Below are 27,962 nucleotides of genomic sequence, written 5' to 3'. Positions count from 1 at the left end.
CTAATGTAATAACACGATACAAAAAGAAAAAGAGAGAAAGAGAAGAAAGAAAACATATTTCTTGAACCTAAAGATTCAGAGACAGATGGTGGACTAATGATATATTACAAGAACCACTAAAGGTTCAGAAGCTTAAATGGTTCTCCTTACGACTTAGTCCATACTAAAAAAGACCCTCAAAATCTATTCCAAACTAAAGTCTTATTAGGATTCAGTTTTTCTTATCTTATTGAGACTCAGTCACAGAATTTAAATCCTATCAGGATAAAACTACTAACAAGTTGTTTAAAGGGACAATCTTTAGGTATGTGATCTATCGAATTTTTTTTCTAAATTTACCTTGAATTTTTATTATTTTATAGATTCATTACATCGAAAGAAGATTCAAAGCAGCATCAATTAGATATTTATTTCAAAAAAATATTTTATTAATTATTTTTATATAAAAATTTATAAATTTATTTTTATATAAATAATTTCTAAAAAACAGTTTTAAGAAATAAATTACAAAATAAAAAAAAACTAATTTTAATTTAAAAAACTAAAAAATTGAAATTTTACGCCGTTACCAAACACCTTCTAAGTGTGTAAGACTAGGGACTAAACAACCTAATTTCTAAGATGCGTTGGTTAAATTTTTATTAATGATAAAATTTAGGAATAACAGTAAGTAAAATTTCCTTTTCATAATAACCTCACATATTTTTATTATGTTTTGCGAGTACAAATATCGCCTCCTTAGGCTACGGCCGGGTGCCTGAGTGGCTCTCCACTTAAACCGGAAAAAGCGAAGGAACCTGCTCATTTTCAGTCCTAAAATGACGACGTTTGCAGCGTGCTCTCCGATTTCCTTGCTAGGCTCTTTTTCCTCCATCTCTCGAGTTTCCTCTCCAATTCGGCTAAACTCACATTTTCATAACAGGTAGTCTCTCTTCATTTAATTTTTTTTATATAATTTAATTTATAAATTTGTTTGGAAATAAAATTTAATTAATTTTGTAGGTGAAATTTAATTTAAGTTGTAAAATTTAATTGAAATTTAATTCGGTTTACAAATTTGATTGGAATTGGAAATTTTGCTTGAGGTTGAAACCAATGTGTAACTTGCATGTGAAATTCAATCTAATGTAATTTAATTTGCAAATTTAATTGAAATTTATTTCGATTAATAAATTTGATTGAAATTGGAATTGAACTTTGATTGAGATTGAATCCAAGGATTTGACATGCTCATTTAATCTGGTTTCAGCCACTGTAAGTTTCAAATCAAGTGCAGTTATGCAGATGCAAATGTAAATGTTGATTACGGATCTTCTACAATTGATGTTGTCGCTGATGTAAAGACTGAAAGGGTACATACTGTCTTCTATTTGCTTGTGCTGAACTTATTTCATCTGGGCACTTGAGCTGAAAGCATCTTATGAGCATACCTTATAGGTTGTAGTCTTAGGAGGAAATGGGTTTGTTGGTTCTGCAATATGCAAGGCTGCTGTGTCTAAAGGCATAGAAGTTATAAGCCTAAACAGGTACAGGACATGTTTCAAAAAACTGCCATACATGTTTATTTATATCTCAATTGTTTTCTTGCTATCAATTATTTTCCATTCTTATGAGTGTACGTATCGGACATCTTAATTATTAGGAATCTTGTTAAAATTTTTGTTTATGTTTTCTTCATTATTGGAAGCTGAACTTGCCATCATTCTTCAGGTCAGGACGCCCGACTTACCCTGGTTCATGGGTAGATCAGGTTACTTGGATATCAGGCATGTTATATTCTTTATGTACTCTTGAATACTGTGCTACTGTTGTCCTTAAACCAACTGTAGTACTAATAAGGTTGTTTCTGTGTAACACTTGTAGTGAGAAGTTGTCTAGAAAATTGATACGATGGCAATGTGCATATGGAATGTCTAGATGTGATCCTAGCCTAGTTTGGCAATCTTTCTGACATAGAAGTTCTCAATAAAATAAATGTCCATGTTCTTGCTATGGTCATTCTCAAAACACAATTCTTGTAGATTTTTACACTCCACATCAGGCGAAAATTTTTCTTCAATTGTTCACTTGCAAATGGAGAGCATCAACAGCTGTACTGATGTTTTAATTTTATTCAAGTGCTGATAAACCTCACCATCTCTCTGAACATTAAGAAGGTGTTGCACGCTATTGAGTACTTGTTATGTGATCTTACATGTATAGGATCCATGAAGTTAGTTCACAATCCATTGAATTCCTTGTGAAAAGCATGTAGTTATGTGAAATTGAATTCCTTGTGAAAAGCATGTAATTATGTGAATGGATGTTAAATTGCACCTGATTTTTCCTTAAGTTTGTAAATCCTTGTGTTGGAAGTGCACAAAAGGAAAAAGGTCTTGAAAATGCATAACTATATTAATGTTATTGAAGCAGTGGTGTAGTATGACACCCGCTGCGGGCTGCCTCTTCTATGCCAGAAGAGTCACTAGCATCATCTGTGTTCCACTATGATATTCCAATATAAAGTTAATGCCTTGGTGCCACACCTCTTCTACCATTTGATCAGTTTGTGGCAATTACTGATTTAAACTTCCTTGTCTTCAAAATTCATCTGTAACTACTCAATTTCATCAATGCAGCCTCTGGTGTTCTGTCCTGTACATTTTCTTCCATTCCTCTCTTAGCATGAGCCTCAACTGCTTGTAATTAGAGGATTCTGTAGATGCATATTTACTATAGGAAAATACGGCCTCACAACTACCACCAACATCAACCATCTGCATTATGAATCTTGTACAAACACGAGAATTGAAGAGATTTTCTATATATTGATCTTTGAATAAGGGCATATATATACAACATACAAATCCCTGATTGTGAAAATAATCTACAATTAATTCTATAGTTACTCCTATAATTAATCCTAAGTTTAAGCTTCTATACATGGTAAGACAATCAACTACCAGCTGTATTCTAATAAATCTGAACATCACCACTGTGCTGCAAACTGGAAAGAATAAGGAACACTGAAATCCAATAGTTCTAATTAGTTAAATGTGTCTTATCCTGCATACTGTGCTCACAATTAAAGTTTAAGCTTGGTGACAACCTTTGAACACTAATGAAGCCTTCAGAGAATCAGAGTGTCTTGGTAGAGTTCTAAAAATGCAACATGCATCATCAGTTTGCTTAATTTTAGCTTTGGAATGAACAACTTCTCTGTTGGTGTTGAAATTGTCTTCCTATCATGCAGGTGATGTTTTCTACGCAAACTGGGATGAAGTTCTAGTTGGGGCCACTGCTGTGGTTTCAACCCTTGGAGGTGTTGGTAGTGAAGAACAGATGCTAAGGATTAATGGGGAGGCAAACATTACTGCAGTGAATGCTGCAAAGAATTTTGGTAAGAATTCTCAATTGGCAAGTGAATTAAAACTTAGATCATTAATCATTTTCCTTATAGGCAATGCTCATATCTACAATGTGGTAATATTTCTTGCAACTCTGCATTGCTCGTTAGCTTTGTGGCTAAAACCTTTTGGAAGGATGTTATGTATCAGATCTACAATGCCCTTGAAAACATAAAAATAGGGAGAGAAAGAGATAGAAATAGACTAGGTTGAGAGAAAAAAAAAAAGAAAGCGGAGAATATTTAGAGAGAAGTAGAAAAAAAAGAAAGATAATCCTTTGGTGTTGATTCTTGCAATGAATGATTACAGGTACTGATTCTGTTTTTATACTTCCTTCCAGCTTGTAACTACTACTAACAGCTATAACTATTCTTCTAAAATGGTCACTTACTATATTAGTCATAATATTGGAACAAGGAGGCCACTGCAAAAGTTCAGTAGAAGACTGAGTTGCTATTTGATACACACATAAACATCATTTTGTTTATAGAGGAAGCCTTGTTCAAATGGCACGCAATTATTTTCAATATCACAGTGAAATATATGCTTGAATGAATCTTACAGAAATTTAACCTACTCCTTTTGAGTTTTAATAACAATGAAAAGGTTAGTCTTTTGACCAGCATTAATGGAGTAAACTAAAAGATATATAATGGTTGACTAGTACATGCTTATTCAAAACCAAAGTATAAAACAAATATTTGTAATGTTACCATAAGTTGTTATGAATGGCACTTCCATCATAATAGAACTTTATTGTTTTTGTATCATTCTACACAAAGCCTACCCCTCGTCTCTCCCTCTTCCTTTTTTTTTTTTTTTTTCAATGCTAAGTCATGTTATTCAATTGTGTAATTAAGATATAGTGGCTTCACATATATTTGACATTGGGAAGATAAATACTGAAGAGAATTTGAAACTTTGTACTGCACGATTGTTTCACATTTTCACTTATGCTTTCGGGCATAGTTGTCAAATCAAGATAAGAATTGAGAATCAAAATCTTCATTTTATGAATCAAGAATTGAGTCAAATCATAAGATTCGATAAAAGTTCTAAAAATTAATTAAAAGTAATACATGTTTTTAAAATAAGTAAAAGAAAATCTTATAATGGCATGTTTTGATAAATTTATAATTGTCATTTATATAATTAGAAATATTCTTTATAATAGACTACCATGTGTTTTCTATGTTATGTAGTTTTATGTTATAAATTATAAACTTTGGAATTGTAGATAATAATTATCATTATGCATATGCTGAAATTCTCATTTAAATTTGATCAAACAATTAAATAGTAAAAAAAGCTAGCAGATTTTAATATTATTAATATAAATTGTTATAACTTAACAGCTATAATTAGTTAAGTAAATTAACTAAAAGGAAAAAAAGAAGAGGGAGAGGGAAAAGAATGGTAGTGGAAGAAAATTAGTTAAGGAAGGCTTTATGTGCATTTTTCATGGCAAAAATTAATTAGATCTTAAATTTTAAAAATATAAGGTCTGACAAACTTTTTATAAATAATTGGTTGAATCAGGCGAAGCCTTGGTTGATTCATATCATCCACTTGATTTACTATTAATTCTTGCAATTTAGTCTCAATTCACGTGCATTTTCAATTTGTCCTATATATTTGAATCGCTAGGATGTAGAATCGAATGGAGAATTGTAAGATTCATATACACTTAATGTTCGCCCTATAGATTTGAATCGAGAATCGTAAGAGTCTGGTACTTGTGCTTTTGGGTAGTCAAACTGGAGTAAAAACCAATAAGGTACGATGATTTAATGTTTTAGGGAAAATTTTCCTGAAAACTTTTGATATTTGAAAGACAGTATGTTATGTTACATATAGAAGGAAAAAGGTATAGGAATAGAGCTGGGGCAGAAGTAGTTGATTTGAGAAGTTAAAGAGGGGAGACTAGTAGTTTAGGGAATTGAAGTGAGAGTTTATTATTCTGTTGTATATCTCATGTTAGGAATAACTAAAAGAGTTAAGAGCAGTTAGGAATTTTGTTTTCTAACTGGTGACTGGTCCACAACTGGGAAAGTTAGCTACTGATGTAAATGTACTATGAGCCATTTTAGAGGGAAGCTAATACAAGAAATTAATACAATTTCCTTTTCCTGTCCCCCAAAATCTTTTATTTGTCTCCTCTCTTTCCCTTTCCCTTCTCTTTATTCTCTTTGTAATATCTGCCTTTTTATTTTCCCTTCCTTTCTCCCCTTCTCTTTTCTTTCTCACTACCCAAACACTCTTGTTCATTTTGCTATTTATAAACTCTCTCTATTTCTCTTTGTTAGAAGCATACTAGATTTCCAGAAAGTTTACTAGAAAAATGGATGACTTCCAAAAGATAATTCAGAAATACAAAAAGATATTTCATTAGCTATTTGATTAAATTAAGGAATCAATAAGACCTTATGCTAAAGAACTGGAGCTTGCATTGTCATGGATTGCACACCAATCTGGAAGAATCTTGCCAATCTCCACTTTGATGATGGAGAGTTATCTAGATTCTTATTGCAATGATTATCAAGATTTTCAAATAATATAAAGTCATCCATTCAAGATCATGGTTTTAAATTGCAGTTGTGGATAAAGGAAAGAGGCTTGTTACGACCATTACATAACTTTAATGGCTAGGTGCTACAATTTTTTTTTTTTTTTTTTTTTTTTATAAATTGAAAGTTCATGAAATGAGTAGATATTGGTAGATTTAAGTAAAACTAAGATAAACAATTGTATAATAAGTATAAGCATATTAAAGAAAGACATTAAATAGATTCATTACTATATGATAAGCGTAAGATGCATCAAACAATGAAAATAAATAGTAAAAAAAAGATAATAAGACTCTACATTTTGCATGAGTTAGCTATGGAAATAGAGATATTTATGATAATCTAAGCTTAGGGAGAGATTTGTAGAAATAACGTGTTAGAAGCAATAGATTTAAAAGGCTGGAAAATACTGCCTCCATGTGATTTTTAGCAGCTGCAAAATTGTGTGTGTTGCAGGTAACAGCTGTACCTATAATTAACAGTAAAAATTAGTTGTTACTGTTAATAAAGGGTGTAGCAATCGTTGCCCATGCATCCTATAAGATGCCTATAAATAATGGGGTAATGGATAATGAATCCATGAACAACCTATAAATATCATCATGGCCATTATTTAAAACCATGTTTAAGATGGGTGCCTTGAAGAACCTCTAAAAATGGAAATCAGGGCTTTTTTCTGTTTGTAGTGTGAGTTTGGGCAAAATTAGCCTCTTATTTATTTTAAGATGGGGAAAAAGAATCTAGAATCTAAACTTAATTCAGAATTTTCAACTTGAGATCCTTACTGCAATTTGTAAAGAGAGAACCATTGTATAAAACCATGATTCATCTTGGAGGTTTTTCTTCTTAGTAATGCAATTACAACAATCAGAGTGGTTTGGGATTTTGTTTTGTAATTGATTCACACTTTGGACTCTTGGGAGAATTGGCTATGGATATAAATGTACTATGAGCAATTGGAAATGGAAGCTAATACAAGAATTCAATACAGGTTTAAAAAGAAATAAAAGAAGAGGTGCAAGTGGCTGTGTGAATTTTTTTTTAAAAAAAAAATAAAAGAAGGAAAAGGGACAAATTGTGTACCATCATTAACTTGTCCCTTTTCCCTTTTTTGTTTGTAAGTTTGGGACTTTGGTGCAAGAAGCATAGTGAGTAAGGAGAGAAAGAGCAATGGTAAATTGGTAATTACTCAGGAAAAATAAAGCTCTAGTTGAGAGTAGTTACTCTGGAGATATCAATCCCAATGGGTTCAAAGCTATTTTTCACTTCAGTGGAGGTGGCTTAAACACTAAGCTGTTGTTTTAGTGGGATTGGGTTACATACTGGGTGGAAATAGCAAGGCATTTATTTTTCTGTGAGGGGTATGAGTGTGTGTTTATACATATATATGTATATATACGCACACATATATGTATATCATGTGAGGAATACTCAAAGGTCATTACAATGTTTTCGTGTACGATTATTCTCACATAGCAGAAAAAACAATATTGCTAGTGGACGTAGGCGGGTATTGGTTCGAACGATGTTAAATTGTGTTTTTCTTTTAATTTTCTATTGCAGGATTTATTTTAAGGCCAATCGGTATTTTCCTAACAAGTGGTATCAAAGTCGAAGGTTCAGTAGGAATTAGTTTAGAGACCAAGGTTTAGGAGACACAAGTTCAAAGCTCATTTTGTAGCTGTACTCTGTGCACCATTTTTATATGGGTGTTTGTTGGTTTTAGGACAAAGAAGTGAAGAGAAAAAATCTAATTCATTGCTGTAATGTTACAGATATTTAAACAAAAGCAAAAAGCTGCCAGTCACAAGTTAAAATACTATAGCAGCAGTAACTTTCCCATACTTAGCTGGTATACTTTCACCTAAACAACACTTAGGCCATGCTTCACCATGCCATGCTAAGATTACAAGTAAAGCAAAGATAATAAACAAAAAAAAGGACATAATTTTCTGATACTTGCAGCAGCAAAAATGTCACTGTCATCTTCACTCCTCCTTGACATTTTTGCTGGAAACACCAAGGCTCCTCCTCAATGTTTCAAATCTGATTTTAGGCAATCCTTTGGTTAAGAGATCAGCAACTTGAACTTCAGAATCACAATGAATGAGCTTCACTTCTTCTTCTTTCTCTGCTTCTCTAATAAAATGAAATTTGATCTTGATATGTTTGGTTCTACTATGAAAAACTGGATTTTTTGCCATTGCTATAGCTGACTGATTGTCACAGAAGATCACAGTAGCTTCCCTTTGTTCCTGCTTCAAATCTTTCATAATCTTTCTAAGCCAAATGGCCTGATTCACAGCAGCAGCAGCAGAAATGTATTATGCTTCTGCTGTAGACTGAGCTACCACTTCCTGCTTTCTTGAACTCCAGCTAACAGCTCCTGAACCAATAGAGAACATGAATCCTGAGGTGCTCTTCATGTCATCAACTGAGCCTCCCCAATCACTGTCTGTATACCCAATAAGCTTCACTTCTTGACCAGCCTTGAACCAAATGCCCAAATTACTGGTTCCCTTCACATACCTGAGAACCCTTTTTGCAGCCTTGAAGTGCCTTTGGCTAGGATTATGCATGAACCTAGATAATAGGCTGGTTACAAACATAATATCAGGTCTGGAAGCTGCTAAATACAATAGACATCCAATTACACTTCTGTAAATTCCAGAATCTATTTTTTCTGAATCATCTTCCTTGCTCAATTTCTCATTTTGGGCTAAAGGAGTGTTGATACTACTGCAATTTTCCATCCCAAACTTCTTAAGTACTTCATTTGCATATTTTTCTTGACAAATGAAGGTTCCATGACTTGTTTGATGAACCTCCAATCCAAGGAAGAAGGTCATTTCTCCAAGATCAGTCATCTCAAATACAGACTGCATTTCATTCTTGAATTGTTGTACCAACTCATTGCTACTTCCTGTGATCAAAAGGTCATCCACATACAAGGAAACAATTAGCAAATCTTCATTCTCAGCTTTAAAATACAATGTAGCTTCACTAGGACTTCTTGTAAAACCCAATTTCAACAAATGATCATCCATTCTGCTGTACCAGGCTCTAGGGGCCTGTTTCAACCCATATAAAGCTTTCTTGAGGAAGAAAACTTTATCTTCTTGTCCCTTCTTAATGAAACCAGGTGGTTGCTCTTCAAAAATCTCCTCTTGTAAATGACCATTTAGAAATGCAGATTTCACATCAAGTTGATAAATCTTCCAACATTTTTTAGCAGCCAAGGCAATGAGAAGTCTTATTGTATCATACCTTGCTACTGGAGCAAAGGTATCTGTGTAATCCACTCCAAACTGTTGTGAATAGCCTTTCACAACTAATCTTGCTTTGTGCTTATTTATAGAACCATCTGAGTTGAGTTTGGTTCTATAAACCCACTTTACACCAATTACCTTCTTGTTTCTTGGTCTGTCAACCAAGTTCCACGTTTCATTTTTATTGATCATTTTCAGCTCTTCTTGCATTGCATTCATCCAATTTGGAGATTGCATTGCCTCTTCTAGACTTGTTGGCTCCAACAAGGCTATATTAGACCTCTCGTAAATTTCTTCTAGAGACCTGGTACCTCTGACTGCAAAATCTGAATCTGTGTCACTTTCATAATCTGCATCTTCTTGTTCATGAGCTGGTTCTTGATTGAGAGAATCAACTCTCTGAATTTGATTATTGTTCATAAGTTCCACTTGTGCCTTTTCCCAATCCCAGTAAGCTTCTTCATCCACTTTCAGATCTCTGCAAACTATTACACTCTTTGTCTCCATGTTGAACACCCTATATCCTTTTACATTGCTGCCATAGCCCAGAAAAATCCCAACCTGAGACTTGTGATCCAACTTATCTCTTTTCACAGCTGGAATATGAGCATAGCATATGCTCCCAAAGACTTTTAAATGTTCAATGCAAGGTTTAACTCCAAACCAGGCTTCAAAAGGAGTTTGTTCTTTTAAAGCCTTCGTTGGTAGTCTATTCAATAGATAGACTGATGTATTTACTGCCTCAGCCCAGAATTTTTTTGGTAATTTTTTTTCAAACATTAAGCATCTAGCCATCTCCATAACAGTTCTGTTTTTTCTCACTTACTCCATTCTGCTGTGGAGTGTAATTAGTTGTAAATTGAAGCTGAATTCTTGCCTCTTCACAAACCTTACTGAAATTCTTGTTAGCATACTCAGTTCCATTATCAGTTCTAAGTATTTTGATTTTTGAGTTGCATTGATTCTCAGCTGCAGCTTTGAACTTTTGAAACATCCGTAGCACTTCTGATTTTTGTTGCAAGAAATACACCCAACAGAACCTGGAAAAATCATCAATGAAAAGGACAAAGTACTTGCTCCCATTGAGTGAAGGAGAACTCATGGGACCACAAACATCACTGTGAACAAGCTGCAACTTCTCTACTGCCCTCCATGATTGATTAATAGGAAAAGGAATTCTGGTTTGCTTTCCAAATTGACACACATCACACACTTCATTTGTGGAAAGCACAACAGGCATGTTTTGAACTAAACACTTGTCATACATGTGTTTAAGTGCATGAAAGTTGAAGTGTCCAAATCTTCTATGCCAAAGTGCAGACTCATCAACAGAACTAGAGAATGCATGTGCATTTAACTTATTCCACTTTAAGGAAAAGCTTCTATCTTTCATTTTAACTCGCATCAATTCATTTCCAGCAGGATCCATGATTGTGCATGTCTTATTTTTGAACAATAAGGAATATTGTTTCTCAAGCATCTGACCAACACTCAGTAAGTTCTGGTCTATTTTAGGTACGTACAAGACTTCAGAAATTAGTTTTGTACCTGTTGGAGTTTCAACTGAGATTTCACCTTTGCCCTTGACTTCCAGAAATTCTCCACTTCCTATCTTTACTCTAGAATTGTAGGACTTGTCAAGCTTCTTGAACGTCGCAATCTCAGATGTCATATGATGAGTGCAGCCACTGTCAATGAGCCAAGAATCACTGTTGGTTTCAGCTGCACAACAAGTTGCAACAAAGAGCTTTGCCTCATCTTGCTCTTGACTTTCAACAGTTTGAGCTTGATATTCTTCTTGGCTTGGCTTTGACTTGCAAACTTTTTCAATGTGTCCAAATTTTTTACAAGACCTACATTGAACACCAGGTTTGTACCAGCAAAATTTCTCCAAATGATTAGTTTGTTTGCAATTTGGACATGGAGGAAACTTCCCTCTCCTTTCTGCATTCTTGTTGCTGTCACCTTCTTTTTTATTCCTTCTATCATTAAACTTTTTTCCTTTTGAGTTGAAATGAACTTTCTCTTTGGTTTTCATGACAAGAGCTGCCTCAGTATTGTCTTCCTGCCTCAAATTCCTTCTTTGTTCTGTTGCTTGTAGTGCATTAACAAGCTCTGCTAGTGAAATTTGTGTAAGATCCTTTGAGTCTTCAAGAGATGAAATTTTGGCTTCAAACCTCTCAGGAAGACTTACAAGAACCTTCTCTACAACTCTCTTGTTTGGAATTGTTTGGAAGATCTTCACCAAGGACCCTGATCTGGTTCACAACCCTCAAAACTTTGTCAAAGAATTCCTTCACATTCTCTGTTTCTTTCATCTTCAAAGCTTCAAACTCTCTTCTTAGGTTCAAGACCTGCATTTGTCTTGTTTCTTCACTGCCTTGAAACTCCTCTTTGAGTCTGTCCCAAGCTTCTTTTCCTGTTTCACATGCCATAATGCGTGTGAATATTGACTCAGACACAGCTGAGTGTATATAAGAGAGTGCTTTGAATTTCTTTGCCACTTCTTCAGCATGGTGCTTCATTTGTGTGACTGTGGGATTGGTCCTCAATGGAGGAGGATCAGCTTCTGTTTCTACTGCTTCCCATAAGTCTAAGCCTTTTAACAAGGCTTTCATTCTCAATTTGATAGTTGTCACCATTGAAGACTGGTGGTGAAAGTGCTCCAGCATTGCTTGAAGCCATTTTCTGTTTGAAACAGGTTTTTTGGTGGGGTTTTCTCACTTGTTTTCTCTCAATTCCACTGTCCCTCTAAGAACAAGAGAGCTCTGATACCATTTGTTGGTTTTAGGACAAAGAAGTGAAGAGAAAAAATCTAATTCATTGCTGTAATGTTACAGATATTTAAACAAAAGCAAAAAGCTGCCAGTCACAAGTTAAAATACTATAGCAGCAGTAACTTTCCCATACTTAGCTGGTATACTTTCACCTAAACAACACTTAGGCCATGCTTCACCATGCCATGCTAAGATTACAAGTAAAGCAAAGATAATAAACAAAAAAAAGGACATAATTTTCTGATACTTGCAGCAGCAAAAATGTCACTGTCATCTTCAGTGTTATTGCTTACACATATAGAAAAATTCAAAAGATAGCAAGTAGTGCATCATACTTTACAGTAAAGAAGTTTGATGGGAAATCATATCACTCTTTGGCAAAGAAGAATGAAGGACAGTAAAGAAGTTTGATGGGAAATCATATCACTCTTTGGCAAAGAAGAATGAAGGATCTAACTCAATAAGGTATGGCAAGGGTGTTGAAGGAAAAGGATGAAGGGAAAGGATAAAGGAAAGCCTAAAAGAATGTTTGATGCAGACTAGGATTAGATTGAAAGAAAATGTATTAACATAATAGGGCTTTGCACCGTTGATAACATTATGAATAATTTTATTGATTATTATTTCATCATAGATATTTAGGAGAAGTTAGAAAAGCTTTGTATTTCCAATAAACTGTCCAACAAGTTGCACTTAAAGCGAAAGTTATAGCAGAGGGCAGCAATCTGGTGGAGCATTTGAACAAGTGGGTTTTTAAGTCAACCGGCTAAAGTTGATGTGAAGATTCAGGAAGAAGATAAGGCATTGTTGCTTACTACCCGTCTACCTCTCTCCCTGACTTATATGAGAACTATGTTGAATCCTTGTTGGGCGGAACTGACACTTTGACAATGGAGCATGCTTTTGAAGCTCTATTGTCTCACTATGCTTAGAGAAAGGAAAAGGCTACAATTCAAGGTGACGGTGAGTTACTTACATCTGCAAGGACGGTCCTTCAAAAAAAAGTGGATCTCAGTGAAACACGTATAAACCAAAAAGTAAGATGAAAAGGAATAAAAGAAAAGGTTCAACTGGCCTTTTTTTGTGTATAAAAATGGGACTTGGTGTAGGGAGCATAATGAATGAGCAAGGAAAGAAAGACCAACGGAGATTGCTCAAGGAAAAATAGAGCTCTAGTTTTATTAGTTACCTTTGGGATTTTTTTCCTTTGGATTTTAGTGGGAATTTTGCTACAAAGGGGGTAGTTTAAACGTTAAGTTATTACTTCAATGGGGTTGGCTTAAACACTAGGGTGCTACTTCAATGAGGTTCTTAAATACCAAATGGAGATAGCAGAGTCTTTATTTTTTATGTGAGAGGTATACAAATAAAATTGAGAAGTACTAGTGGGAATTACGCAAAGGTCATTATACTCTCTTTCTGTGCTATTACTCACAGTGGATAGGACAATTTATTGCTATCTGTGGGTGTCGGCCAATAATTGGTCACATCATTTTAAATTCTCTTTTTTTTTTTTTTTTGTGGAATATTTATTTTTGACCAGTCGGTTATTTTCCTCTTAAATTCTTCTTCCTTGTCTCCAATTTTCATAATCTTCCCTTTCTTTATCTTTTCTCTATCCCTTTTCTCTCTCTATGAACATCTCATGCTAGTACAATTGTAGTATTCTTTTCTGTGAGCAAATGATGGTCAATAGTCAGTTGGTCAACGATGAGGGCTTAGTTGTTTTAAGTCAGCAATGGTAACTGATTGTAAAGCATTTAGTAAGTTGTGGTTGAAGTTGTGATCATATTGTAAAATACCAATGAGGGCGTTTCTATTTTGGCCAATTGGTCTTAGAAAGCCAAATCTTTGTGCAATTGAGGGTTTAATCCTAATGATTAAATTTTGGTAAATTAGTCTAAAATTGAAATTTTTGTAAATATTTTATCCTAATTTGAAATTCTATTTAGAGGAGTGTATTATTGTTGATATGGCATAACACTTGGTATTTTTAAATATTAAAAGCGGATCTCTTCTTGGCACATAAGCAACCATCTTTATTCTTAACCATATGGTATATTGGTAATATTTCCATTGTTCGTTAATAGAAAACCCTAAATTGAAATATACTATTCTAATTTCATACTGACATTTGCCCTAAAATTTCATCATCTCTCCATTAGAATAGGGTGTTTCAATTTAGGCCAAACATTGATATGAAATTAATTATAAATTTGCTTCCTTCTGCCTATGAACTCTCAAGACACATTTCAAAAACCTCTCTGATTCTGGAGCTGTCAAATATGCCCAAAGCCAATAATCAATGGAATATTGTAGCTAAAACATATCATCATGAGTTCAAGAGGATCTAGGGGTTTTTTTTAGCAATAAAGTGTTCGAGAAAAGTGAGAAAGGAGGTTCCAGGTTCGAAGCTGAGACTGGATTTGGGGGGGGGGGGGGGGGGGACTGGATCTGGGTTTGGGAGGAAGAAAGGGAGAAGAAGAAGAAGGGGGGAGAGATAGTGAGGAAGGAGAGTGTGAGGAGGAGAATTGGGATCTAATTGTTTATGGTAATGGAGATCGAAGTAAGTGCTAGAGAGTTGTTTCAATGTCTTTGGAGAAGAAGCTTACGGCTGAAATTAGGGCAAACATTGATCTGAAATCAAATAAAAATATTACCAATATGCCCTATGATTGAGAAATAACCTTGGTTGTTTACATGTAAAAAAAAAAAATTCACTTTTAATATTTAAAAATGTTGTGTTATGCCAGACTAGCAATGACACACTTCCCCTAAATAAGATTTCAACTTATGATAAATGTTTGCAAAAGTTTTAATGTTAGACTAATTTGCTAAAATTGAAATGTTAGAATTAAATTGGCTAATTGCATAAAAATTTGGCTTTTTAAGATCAATTGGCCTTTTACTTTTGTTATTTTTAAAACATTATTTGTTATACAAAAATAAATTCTCTTATAAATAAAAATTTTTAGTAATATAGACATCCATGCATACAACTTATTATAATTAAATATTTTTATATTTATTTGATTATTTTCATAATTTTTATGAGTTAACGTGTGTAACTACATATGTATGCGTAAATGAGAATAAGGTTTAAAATACAAATAATTACTGTTTCAATTGTTAAATTATTTTTGAAATTTAATGACCTTTTCATAAAGGCAGGCTTTAGGTCCAAAAGCTAGGATTTCGAGCCTATACTGCTTTTACAAATTTTAATATTTCGATCACCAACTCTTGCTTTTGGTTTAACAAACCCCTTTAATCTAGTGGTTGATGATTCCATGTTGACTGCTGGTTCCAAAAGCTGAGAAAAAAAGGCATTAATGTAAATTTAGAGATGTTACCGTCAAACAATGCCAATAATTCATTGGTATAACTTACTGCAAATTTATTATTTTCTAATCTGTTAATAATAAAGTTGCATGCGCTGGACATCTATTAATCAATAATCGTGCTTAGAGATTATTTACTCCTGTTTGCCATATTTCTTGCAGGAATTCCCAAGTTTATCTTGATCTCAGTGCACGACTATAATCTACCATCATTTTTACTCTCGGCTGCATACTTCACCGGAAAAAGGAAAGCTGAGTCAGAGGTTCTTTCCAAATATCCGAACTCTGGTACCTCTTAGCATCGCCTTTCTTCCTCTGTTCATGTGAGGATTTTTAAGATGCATGCCTGTCACATAAAATCGTATAAATTTGTAAAATTGTCTTTGCCCTTGTCCATTTCATCTCAGACAGAAATAAATGGATATCAACATAATATCATGTGGATATATTAGCTTTGTACAATCATATGCATTCAATATTCCCACAGGAGGATCATGGCATTATGTCTAAAATAAGAACCATCAACTCACTAGATGGTACTCCCTCTATTCTATTTCAAAATTCAAATGATGTTTTAGAAAACCTTTTTTTTGTCCTACTTTAAATGATGTTTTAAAAACTAAGAAAGCATTATTATGTTTTTTTTTTCCAACTCTACTTGTCTATATTATTCCCAATGCATTTTATCTCTTTTTTATATCACCTTTTCCAATGAAAATAAATGTAGTACAGGGTACTTTAGTTAAGTGGTATACAAAAGTGAGGTTATTCAATTGTTTTCTTAATGGTTTAGAGAGAGGATTAAGCAAAGGAGACCAATAATGGTGCCCTTAAAATGGCCAACTTCTGCTAAACTATTAAGCCGAAGCTTATGAAGGAGAATCATTAATATTATTACTGGGATAAGTGTTATATGGGTATGAGAGGACTTGTATTATAACCCAACTCCTCCAGGAAAATATGTATGCATACACACACACACACACACACACAGGACTCCTCTCTTGTAAGTGCCATATCTCATAGTCACAATGCTGTTGAATTTGATTGCTCTCAGGTGTGGTGTTAAGACCAGGTTTCATATATGGAAGAAGGAGAGTCGATGGTTTTGAGATTCCCCTGGATTTAATTGGGGTACCTTTGGAGAGAATTCTTCGTGCTACTGAAAACATTAACAAGGTATTTAGTTCTCTTCCAGCTTCAGATCTCCTCTTCGCACCACCAGTTAGTGTCGACGATGTCGCACTTGCAGTGATAAATGCAGTAACAGATGATGACTTCTTTGGCATCTTTACAATAGAGCAAATCAAGGAAGCTGCACAAAAAGTAAAAGTATTAAATTGATCTCAGTAAAATGAACTATAGCAGTTAATTATGAGTTCTGGGCAACAAATGTTTGTAAAGGTACTGTAAAAAGCAAAAAACAAAAAACTTGTTGAACTACTGGCTGCCTTTAAAGCTGCATAGTTATAGCTATTACAGATGTTCCTATGAATGTTTTTTCTTCCTCTCGTCTGTGGTGGTTTTTATAGCTGCATTATATGGCAGTTGCACATCCTTTGAGAGAAGACAATAGAATTGGCTGATGCATCTGTCCTAATTATAGTTGCTTAATGATTTAATATAATAATAATATAAAATTCAAACATTTTTTATTTTTGTAATTGGGCCTCGCAATTTTCAACCCTATCTATTTACAGGATATATAGGAAACTTAACCAGATTAGACTTATTTAAACGGGTTAACGTGTTAATATCTTGTATCGTAATCTATTAAACATATTATGTCCTGTTTTGGATTCATTCATCCCGACTTATTTAATTTATAATTAAATTTTATATTAGTTTTATTTTTTAATATGATCTAAACTTTACAAATTAAAATAAATAAACAAGAATATTTACAAGAATATTTTACAAATTTACAACTATTATTTTATTAAAGAAGTATTAAAAAAAATGTAAACATTTATGGTAATTTATATTTATATTCAATATATTAAATTAAATCTTTTTAATTTGCTAAGAGAATTAAATTAAATTTATAAAAATTTATAATAAATTACAATATAATTTTTAAAATTTTATATTATTAATAAAATATATAATTTTTAATTTAAATTTTATATTAAAATTAAATATATTTATATTTATTATATATAATATTAAATCTATTATATTAAATAAATATTTATTACAAATAAATTTCTATTATATAAACATTATATATAAATAATATATATTAAAATATTTTAATGGATATTTATACTCAATATTATAAATTATGTGTATATTTTTTATATTTAAAAAATTTATTTTTTATTAATAATATTTTAAATAAAATAAAATATTATATTTTTTTATATTTTAAATTTTTACTAATATTTATGATATTATATAAAAATGAAAATAAAGAGTGAATAATAAAATTGATAAAAAAATATTGTTATAATAAAAATATATATTTAAAAATTATTTTATAATTTAAATAAAATTTTAGAAATTATATTAAAATTTATTATTAACTTATATAAATTTAATTTAATATTTTTAAATAAATTAAAAATATTTAATTTTATTATTAAAATTTAAATTGTTGAATATTTTATTTTAAATGGAAATTGAATATTAAATTTTATAAATATATATCCCTATAAATTTAATCGGATGCAATTATTACCAACTAAATCCCTTCAACCTTTTATTAAATCTCTCGGATACAAGAATATTTTGGACTATTAGAGCAGCTAAATTAAAAAGATAAAACGCATGCAAAATGTTTTGCAAGTAATTAATTAATAATGGAAAATATTTTTCATACCAAAGAAAGGGTGGAGCAGCTAGTTCTGCCATTTCTGCATAAACATGAAGGTGTTGAAGGGAAGCTAGAAACTCCCATAGCTCCACCTCGAGTTGCCTCTGATTATCCGCTTTCATGTAGGGCGTTAGCAGATCAAATTCAACAACTATCAATATTTTTCTTGAATCCTTTTCTTTTAAACTACTAAATTTAGTTTACTTAGATAATTGTCCTATCCTATCCTGACATACCAAGCTCCCAAGTTAAACCACTGAAACTTGACCAGTTAGCAGTTAGCCAGATCAATGCCAACCATCAATTAGGAAGAATAAAGAGTCTCAATTAAATCCAGGGGAATCACAATTATTCTTAGCATAGAGGAGATTAGACCCAACAACAGAAATGAATACACCTCGCTTAATTACCCGGCTAAGATATCAGAAAAATGGAATAGCTAAAGCAGAAAAGAAAGGGCAGGGTTTACTTGCTTGAAAGTGGAAAGAGGAGCATAGCAGGCCTTTTCAACTACAACAAACTTATTTCTTGCCACATGAAGTTCATAACTTTTTTATTTGGATTGATTTGGCAACAAATTTGTAAAAGAAAACTACAATGAATCCTCCTCCTCCCCATCCATCGTCACCAAGCCCGAGCTCCAATCACCTGAAGCATATGTTGTCGCCGCCGCACCTAACCCCACTCTCGATTTCCCTCCTTAAACTCCCATCGATAGTGCTCGGATTCACTTCCCAGCTCACATGATGCGATCTGAGGTCTTTGTCAATGCTACCCCATCAAAATCCCCAAAAGGATGACCATCTTGCAAGTCTGTGAAATTTCTAATAGTATCAAAGTGTATCTAACCCAGATCTCTAGTATCTGTCAAGAAATTTATAAAATCAGGATACGGGTGGGAGACCACCTCAAAGGGAGCAAAGCGCCAGTGCAACAGAAGGAAAAGAAAAAATACGATGTCGTTTTTCTTAAGGATCTCGGCTAGGTGCGTGGGGGGTAACTTGAGAAGGAATGGAGCTGAATCTTTGGTGTAAAATTTTCTGACTAAACTGGCCCCACACAAAGAAACGTACGGCTCACAAAATGCAGGGGTATAAAGGGACCAAAATATCCATCTCCTTTAACATATAGAAGTTTGATCAGCAGGGTAAATTTGTCATTGCAAGGTCAAAATTGGATACTGTTCGTTTTTACTGTTTGATTTAAGCCTCCACTTTTATTATATATGATATAGATCTCTAATTTTTATATATTTTACGTTTGTAATTTTGCTTTTATTATTATTTTTATTTGAAAAATTACTTTTTAACAGATCTCTAATTTTTATATATTTCACGTTTGTAATTTTGCTTTTATTATTATTTTTATTTGAAAAATTACTTTTTAACAGATCTCTAATTTTTATATATTTTACGTTTGTAATTTTGCTTTTATTATTATTTTTATTTGAAAAATTACTTTTTAATAGATCTCTAATTTTTACCTTTATTTTCTAAAATTTAATTTCGTTAAAATTCAAAAAAATTATCTCAAATTTAATTTTTATAAACAAATAAAAATTTCAATAAATTTAATATTCAAATTTAGTAAAAAGTAATAAAAATTAAAATATATAAAATTTAAATTATTAAAAATAAATGGTTAAAATTCAATAGAAATTATTTTTATAATGCCATTCGCAGTTAATCACTACTTATCGTTTGAAAATTTTATTAAAATATCTCTGACATTCTTGTAGACTTTCTATTAATTTTAGCCGTTAAGTATTATAAAAAAATCTAAATATCTTTAATATAAAGGGATTAATTAGTAAACTTTTTAATAATTTGAGAGACTAATTAATAATTTTTTCTAAACTATAGGGATTAAATAGTAAAATATTTAGTGATAAAATTAATAGAGAAACTAATTAAGTAGACTTTTTAAAATGTGAGGGATATTTTAATATATTTTTCAAAATTGAGAAACTAAGTAGCGAGTTTTTCCATACTTTAGGGATCAAATAATATATTTTTTTTATTATTGATAAGGGTGTTTTTGATATTATATTATTCTCTTTCCTAGCGGAAATCATTGATTTAACAAAAAATTTTGATGGAGGGACATTGGATTTTAACGAAATTAAACTTCGAAAATAAAAGTATTGGGTTCTCAAAATAGAGGGACAAATCCGTTAATTATGCTATATTTCAGGGATTAAAAAATAATTTTTTTTCTTTTTATTTTTATTTACTCATTTAAGGACATAAATGTAGACTAGTGAAAAAGGCGAGAGAGGACAGGAAGACGGAGAGTGGGAGAGATAAAAGAGATAGAGGGAGAGAGAGTATTAACAACTATTCTATTTACAAAAATACACTCATGGTTGAAGATAAAAAATACTAAGTTGACTAACTCCTAGTGTTGGATTAGTTCTGATATTGCTGTTCCAAATTTAGTGGAATCATTTTTGAAGTTGGTCGAATTTTTGTTACCTTTATTCCCTTGTAGTAGGAGAGTATTTCTCCAAGTTATTGTTATTTCTTAGGAAAAAGTTGTTATAGCTCAGTTGTATTTAAACTCATTTTTCATCGAATAAAAGGATATCAATTTTATTCCAGTTTTCTTAAGAGATTACAGATTCTCTCTAAGTATGTAAAGATAGACAGAAAAAAGATTACTTCATAAACCTGATCCTTTATTTCAAAGACCCCTAACTAGATCCCAAGTGATGGCCAGTAACAGTTTGGTATCAGAGCTAGAAATTATGGGTGAATCTATTTAACAACAACAAGATAAAATTATGAAACTATTTCTAGATGAACAGGCTGCCAACTTGAAGTTGGAAGCTCTTACCCAAGATGTTTCTAGTGTCAAACAAGCCACAACAACTGTAGGAGGTAGTGCACATAGTCGCACCTTAAAGCCCAAGGGAATAGCCACTTCTACTAGTTCGGAGTCCTTGTCAGGTAATTATATCATTCTCAAATTTACTAAATTGGACATTCTTAAGTTCAATGGCTAGGAAGATCCTATCAGTTGGATAAATCACTGTGATCATTTTTTTCCCATCAACAAACCATAGAAGAAGAAAAAGTCCAGTTGGCTTCCTTTCACTTGGAAGGGGTGGCTCAACTTTGGTTCATTCAATCACTCAATGAATATCCAAATCCTTCATGGGAAGAATTTAAAAATCAATGCCACTTATGTTTTGGACCTCCGATTAGACCCAACAAGCTGGAGGAATTAGCCAAATTAAAACAAACAGGTTCGATGGCAGAGTATCAGACCCAATTTGGGAACCTTGCTGCCAGAGCAAGCAAATTGACACAAACACAAAAGGTCGAGCTCTATATTAGCGGCTTGCAAGAATACATTACTGTAGAGGTGGAATTTCATCACCCTTTAGATTTGGCCACTGCTATGAGCATGTCTCGATTATATGAACGAAAGCCGGCAACCATGAAACTTTCAAGTTCTTTTGAAAATTGACGAACAAGCTCAAACCTTACATGGATGGTGAAGCGTCTGACTCGGATTGAAATGGAGGAACGACGGCAAAAAGGGCTTTGTTTCAACTATGATGAACTATTTGTTTGGGGCCATCAATGTAAAAGCCTGTTTTGGCTTGACTTAGTAGACGAAGATGATCACATGATTCTTACTAATGATTTTCCATAAGAATTAACGCTCGAAATTTCACTTAATGCAATCACAGGAATTTGTGCACCACAATCGATGAAATTGGAAGTCAATTGGAATTGCAAAATGATATTGATTTTGATTGATTCAGGAAGCACCCATAGCTTTATTGACTCTCGATTGCCTACACAACTTGCAAACAAAATAGATCACAAAGCTAGATTGCGGGTAATGGTGGCTAATAGAGAAAAAATAACTAGTCTAGGTACTTGTCGAAATATTTCTCTTAATCTGGGCCTCTATTCCTTTTCCATTAATCTATTAATTTTACCATTAAGTGGATTTGATGTGGTTTTGGGAGTGAATTGGCTCAAAACATTAAAGCCCATTTTGTAAGCTCAAAAAGATTACAAAGCATTCATCAAATGCCACAAGGTGAGAATCCATCAGGCCATAATTTGGGTGATAGTTCCGCTAAATAAGGCATCTTATGCCAGGCCATAAAAGGGAAATCTATTAGGCTACAATTCGGGTGTTAGTCCCGCAAGGCTATAAGGTGGGAATCCATTAGGCCATAATCTGAGTGTTAATTTCGCTAAACAAGGCATTTTATGCAAGGCCACAAAGTGGGAATCCATCAGGCCACAAGGTAGGAATCCATCAAGCCACAATCTGTGAGTTAGTCCCACAAGGCCAAAAGGTAGGAATCCATTAGGCCATTGTAATACCCGGCTAGACTCCGGTATCGGAATTCCTACCGTCCGGTGGAATCTCGGATGTCGGAGATCTCTAGAAGGGTAGAATCATGTTTTATAAAAATGTTTTCATGTTTTAATAGTTTTAAGTATGAAATTAAATGAGTTTTTGCATGAAAAGTCTTTGGAGGAAAACCCAGGTTCGGCCGCCGAAAGTCAAGTTCGGCCGCCGAACGTGCATGCGTTTTGGAGGCACGTTAGGCCCCCGAATGCATGAGTGAGGGCAGTCCAGGTTCGGCCGCCGAAAGTCAAGTTCGGCCGCCGAAAGTCAGGTTCGGCCGCCGAAAGTCAAGTTCGGCCGCCGAACATTTCATGGATGCGGAGGCACATTCGGCCCCCGAACGTGGCCTGGCCAGCCGCCTATAAAAGGGGCACTTAGCCGAAATGGGCGAGCTTTCTCCCATTTTCGGCCACAGCAAGCTTCCGACCTTCCCTTTGCAAATCTAGTGTTTTTCCTCCAAATCCCCACCATTTTTCTTGAGTTTTAAGCTTGCATTGAAGGTTTTGAACTGTTGAAACAAGTTTTGGAGCTTTGGGAACTCAGGAGCTCATTTTCGTGGATCTCCAAGTTTAGGTCGTCTTCCTCTCGATCTTCAAGAGGTAAGAGCCGATCTTAAGCTCCTCATGTGTTTTAAGTAAGTTTTAAGTGATTTTATGGGGTAGAATGGCATGTATAGGGTTGTATGAGTTTTTAAGCAAATGTTAGGTTTTATGTGATTCTTGAACAATGTGACATGTTTGAGTATGCTTGAAGTGTTGTAGTTGGGGCATTTGTTTGTTTGAGGCCCCTAGGAACTTGTATGCATGATTTAACTGAGGTATATGCATGATTGGTGAGTTTGGAGGCGAAAATGCACAAAGGAGCCAAGTTTCTGCCCTTTGGCAGAAACCAGGTTCGGCAGCCGAAGGCACTTTCGGCCGCCGAACATGGCTGGTGAGGCAGGCCTTTCGGCTGCCGAAGTTGCCCCCGAAAAGAGACTTTCGTCTCTGTCTGGGACTTTCGGCCGCCGAAGGTGCCGCCGAACATGCATGAGTTTCGCCTCTGTCTGGGAGTTTCGGCCGCCGAAGGTGCCGCCGAACCTGCCTAACTTTCGGCTCTGGAGGGACTTTCGGCCGCCGAAGCTGCCGCCGAAAGTGCCCTGTCCAGCCATTTCTTGCATGTTTTTATGAAGTTGTTTCTTGATGTTCTAGGGGGGTTTTTGGGGAGTGTATTAGAGTTATGTTTATGTATGATTGGTCCCTCATTGGAGTCCACCTGTGTAGGTTCGGACCCGAGGAACCGAGGACCCCAGCAGTGAGCCAGCTGCTTCAGAGTCTGTAGAGCTTCAGCCAGAGGTGAGTGGAATAACTATTATGCTTTTAAATAAATAAATCAGTTTAGCATGATTCACGCATCATAAATACCATGAGATAATAGGGTGTTGCATTAGACTCACGAATATGTGCATTGCATATTATGTTTGATGATGTGGATGGATGTGGAATGATCCATTAGTCCCCTTATGCTATGATGATGATGATACGATACGGAAGACCAGTGAGGCCCATTCTACGCCCCTGGCACTATGTGAGAGAAAGACCAGCGAGGCCCATTCTACGCCCCTGGCACAGTTGGACCATGTTATGTTATGTTATGTAAGAGAAAGACCAGTGAGGCCCATTCTACGCCCCTGGCACAGTTGGTCCATGTAGGGGACTATTGGTGACAAATCCATCCTTGATGTGATTAGCTGTGATGTGATGAATTTCATGTTATCATATGTTTTAAATGTTTTACTATTCTGCTCACTGGGCTTTGTAGCTCACCCCTCTCCCCTAACCCCAGATGTGCAGGTACAGGGTAGACCAGGAGGTTAGCCAGAGTTTTGAAGCATGTTTTTTGTAATAGTTAGATTGTGGATATGACAATTGTATTATGATGTAATGTAAAAGTGTTTTAAGTTATGTTATGTAAGTTTGAATATTGAGGATAGAGTTGTGCTTGACCAATACAGATTGTTAATCCCACTTGTATGTACATGGTCTTTATGATATGAGATATGAGGTTATGTTTCAGCCAAGCTTATGTATGATGAGATACCCCATTGGAGCATTTTGATGAGGGCTCCAGTGGAGGTTTATGTTATGTTTATGTTTATGTACAGGTTGAGCTTGGTTGTTATATGAGAATGTTTACAGGTTTATAAGTATTGTTGATCATGTATGGTATTAAACAGGATTACAGGTTATGTCAGGCTTGCTACGGTTCCCAGCGGCCTTATGCCGATCTGGATCCTAGCGCCGGTAGCGGTCCGATTTTCGGATCGTTACAGAATGGTATCAGAGCCCTAGGTTCATATGGTCGGACCTAGAGTGTCGGGCTCATAGATGTTCTAGAAGGTCAAGCACAATAGGAAGGTCATGTCCACTAGGATAGGATGTTGAGTCCTGTCTTGTATGATGACGTGAAATGCCATGATTTTGTACATGTGCATTGATGATATGCTATGCTATGTGATGTATGTGATGAGGGTTCATGTGTGCCCACATGAACCATATGATGCTAATGTTTGCTTGTTATGAGCTGTTTTTCAGAGAACAGGATGAGAGGAACTCGTCGATCTACGCGATTGACTGGAGTGCCACCTGAGGATGAGGGCACGAGCGCCCGTCCTCCTACATTGCCTAGGGCAATGTCTTGTAGAGCCAACAGAGAGAGAGTGTCAAGGGACCCTAGAAGGTCTTTTGATGCTAGCAGAAGGGGGACAGACAGAGGAGGAAGTTCTTCCGATGTGAGGGAAGTTACAGGAGAGGATCAGAGGAGGGATGGGAACTTGGATGTGAGCATGGAGGAAGAAGGGACAGGGAAATCTCAGGGAGGCGTTCAGGCCTCGGGGTATGGTTTCCCACCCCATTATCCACCCTTCCCACAGGGTTCAGGGTATCCGATGGGAGGTACATCGGATTACTCCAGCTTTAACCCCTACCCTACCTACATGCCTTATCCACCTTTCTATCCACCTTACCCACAGTACCCAGCTTATCCACCCTCACCCTTCTATCCAAACTCGGCAAACCCCACCTCGGGGAATGCTGCACCTCCACCTCCACCACCTACAGAACCAGCAGCCCCAGTTACTCAACCTCCTAGACCTAGCTCAGTCGATGGGAGCAAAGTGAAAATGACAGATTACCTCAAGCTAGATGCTCCCAAGTACAAGTCAGGGGATGACCCCTTTGAGTATCTGAGGGTAGTGAAGACAATAACTGATGAGCTAGGGGCAAGTGACAGCAGGGCCATTCAGATGGCAGGGTTCACTTTGAAGTGCAAGAAGGCACGGGAATGGTTCAAGTGTTATGTGGACCCGAGACTAGACGGTATGACATGGGAGGAATTTGCGAATGAGTTCGCTGGATGGGCTTTTCCAGACAGTTCTAGAGAACTGAAAATGATTGAGTTTGAGCAACTGAGGCAGTCAGAGCACATGAGTGTAGAGGAGTTCACGGATAAATTCTTGGAGCTATTGCCTTTTTCAGGGCAAGCTCTAGATTCAGATACTAAGAAAGCCAAGAAATATGTTATGAAGTTGCATTCCAGGTACTCCTCGTTGGTTCAGTCAGCTGAGAGAGAAAGTTTCCACACTGTGGTGGATATGGCTCGAAGAATGGAGGCAAGTGCTATAGTTGAGGGGTCAGTGAAGCAATCAGTGACCCAGTCTTCAGGGGTTAAGACCCCAGGCTCTTCTTCTTTTACTGCAGCAGCTTCAGGCAGCAAGAGGAGGAGCAGTACCACCAAGAAGCCAAAGAAGAATAAGTTTTGGAACAAGTTGAAATCCGGTCTGGGATTTGGCGGTGGCTCGAGCTCAGGCTCAGATGGTACAGAATGCCAGAGATGTGGAAGACCACACAGGGGAGTGTGTCGAGCTGGGACTAATGCATGTTTCAGATGTGGACAGGAGGGACACATGGCTCGGGATTGTCCTAGAGCACCTTTTATGGGCCAGCCCCAGCAGACAGCCTCCGGTAGTGTGGCACAGCCAGCAGTTCCAGCCACAACTCAGGGCAGTGGCAGAGGTAGAGGGAGAGGAGTAGCCTCTTCTTCTGGTTCTCGAGGTGAAGGTCCATCAGCTCCAGCCAGGATCTTCACCATGACTCAGCAGGAGGCTAACACATCCAACACCGTGGTGTCAGGTAATCTCGTCATTGGGTGTTCTGATGTGTATGCATTAATGGACCCGGGTGCATCTCATTCATTTATTGCTCCGAGAGCCGTTGAGAGGTTGGGTCTGATAGTCTCTGGGTTAGAGTGTCCCCTATGGGTCAGTGGACCCAAGTGTGACCCGTCAGTGGCAGTGTCATCTGCCAGTACAGTCCAATTTTTATTGAGGGAAGATGCCTCTCCGCCGACCTTGTGGTTCTAGATTTGACAGACTTTGACGTCATTCTAGGGATGGATTGGCTATCTACCCATGGTGCTACCTTGGACTGCAGGGACAAGGTAGTCAGGTTCAGAGATCAGAACGGGTCAGAGGTCGTCTTCAGAGGAGACAAGAGGGGCACGCCTAGAGGTCTGATATCAGCTCTTCAGGCTCGTAGGTTGCTTAGGAAGGGATGTCAGGGGTACTTAGCTCATGTGAGAGAGCTAGATAGTCAGGTCAGGGAGCCGGCCTCGGTGCCAGTTGTCCGAGAGTTTCAGGATGTCTTTCCAGATGAGCTTCCAGGTTTACCACCTGCTAGGGAGATAGAGTTCGAGATAGAGTTGGTGCCTGAAACTAGACTGATCTCTATCCCTCCCTACAGGATGGCCCCAGCCGAATTGAAGGAGTTGAAAGAACAGTTGCAAGAGTTGGTAGAAAAGGGCTTCATCCGACCGAGCACTTCACCGTGGGGTGCACCAGTTTTATTCGTAAGAAAGAAGGATGGATCCCTTAGACTTTGTATCGACTACAGGCATTTGAACAAAGTCACTACCAAGAATAGGTACCCTCTGCCGAGGATCGATGATCTATTCGACCAGCTAGCCGGAGCGGGTTGTTTCTCCAAAATAGATCTGAGATCGGGGTACCATCAGTTAAGGATAAGGGAGGAAGATGTGCCGAAGACAGCCTTCAGGACCAGATATGGGCATTTTGAGTTCCTTGTAATGCCGTTCGGGTTAACCAACGCCCCTGCAGCATTCATGGATCTCATGAACAGGGTGTTTAGTCAATACCTGGATCACTTTGTTATTGTCTTCATAGATGATATCTTGGTGTATTCTAGGAATGCAGAGGAGCATGCCCATCATCTGCGGTTGGTCTTGCAGACTTTGAGGGAACATGGCTTGTATGCCAAGTTCTCTAAATGTGAGTTCTGGCTGAGGAGCATTTCGTTCTTGGGGCATGTAGTGTCAGAGAATGGTATTGAGGTAGACCCCAAGAAGACAGAAACTGTAGCTAACTGGCCTAGACCC

At 35.8% G+C, this 27,962-nt stretch overlaps 1 protein-coding gene across 1 annotated transcript; it reads left to right on the top strand.

Moving 5' to 3' along the window:
- Positions 1-709: 709 nt before the first annotated feature.
- Positions 710-16,848, top strand: LOC110605311 (uncharacterized protein At1g32220, chloroplastic). The gene is made up of 7 exons (XM_021743783.2): positions 710-922; positions 1,250-1,352; positions 1,438-1,526; positions 1,711-1,766; positions 3,233-3,379; positions 15,503-15,628; positions 16,398-16,848. The coding sequence occupies exons 1-7, from the start codon at positions 819-821 to the stop codon at positions 16,682-16,684; spliced, it is 912 nt and encodes a 303-aa protein (XP_021599475.1). The 5' UTR covers positions 710-818; the 3' UTR covers positions 16,685-16,848.
- The last annotated feature ends 11,114 nt before the right edge of the window (positions 16,849-27,962 follow it).

Source organism: Manihot esculenta, chromosome 17 (assembly GCF_001659605.2).
Source record: "Manihot esculenta cultivar AM560-2 chromosome 17, M.esculenta_v8, whole genome shotgun sequence".
In the NCBI taxonomy this organism is placed as follows: Eukaryota; Viridiplantae; Streptophyta; class Magnoliopsida; order Malpighiales; family Euphorbiaceae; genus Manihot; species Manihot esculenta.
The sequence above is the reverse complement of the archived record's forward strand: the minus strand, read 5'-3'. Positions and strand labels throughout refer to the sequence as shown.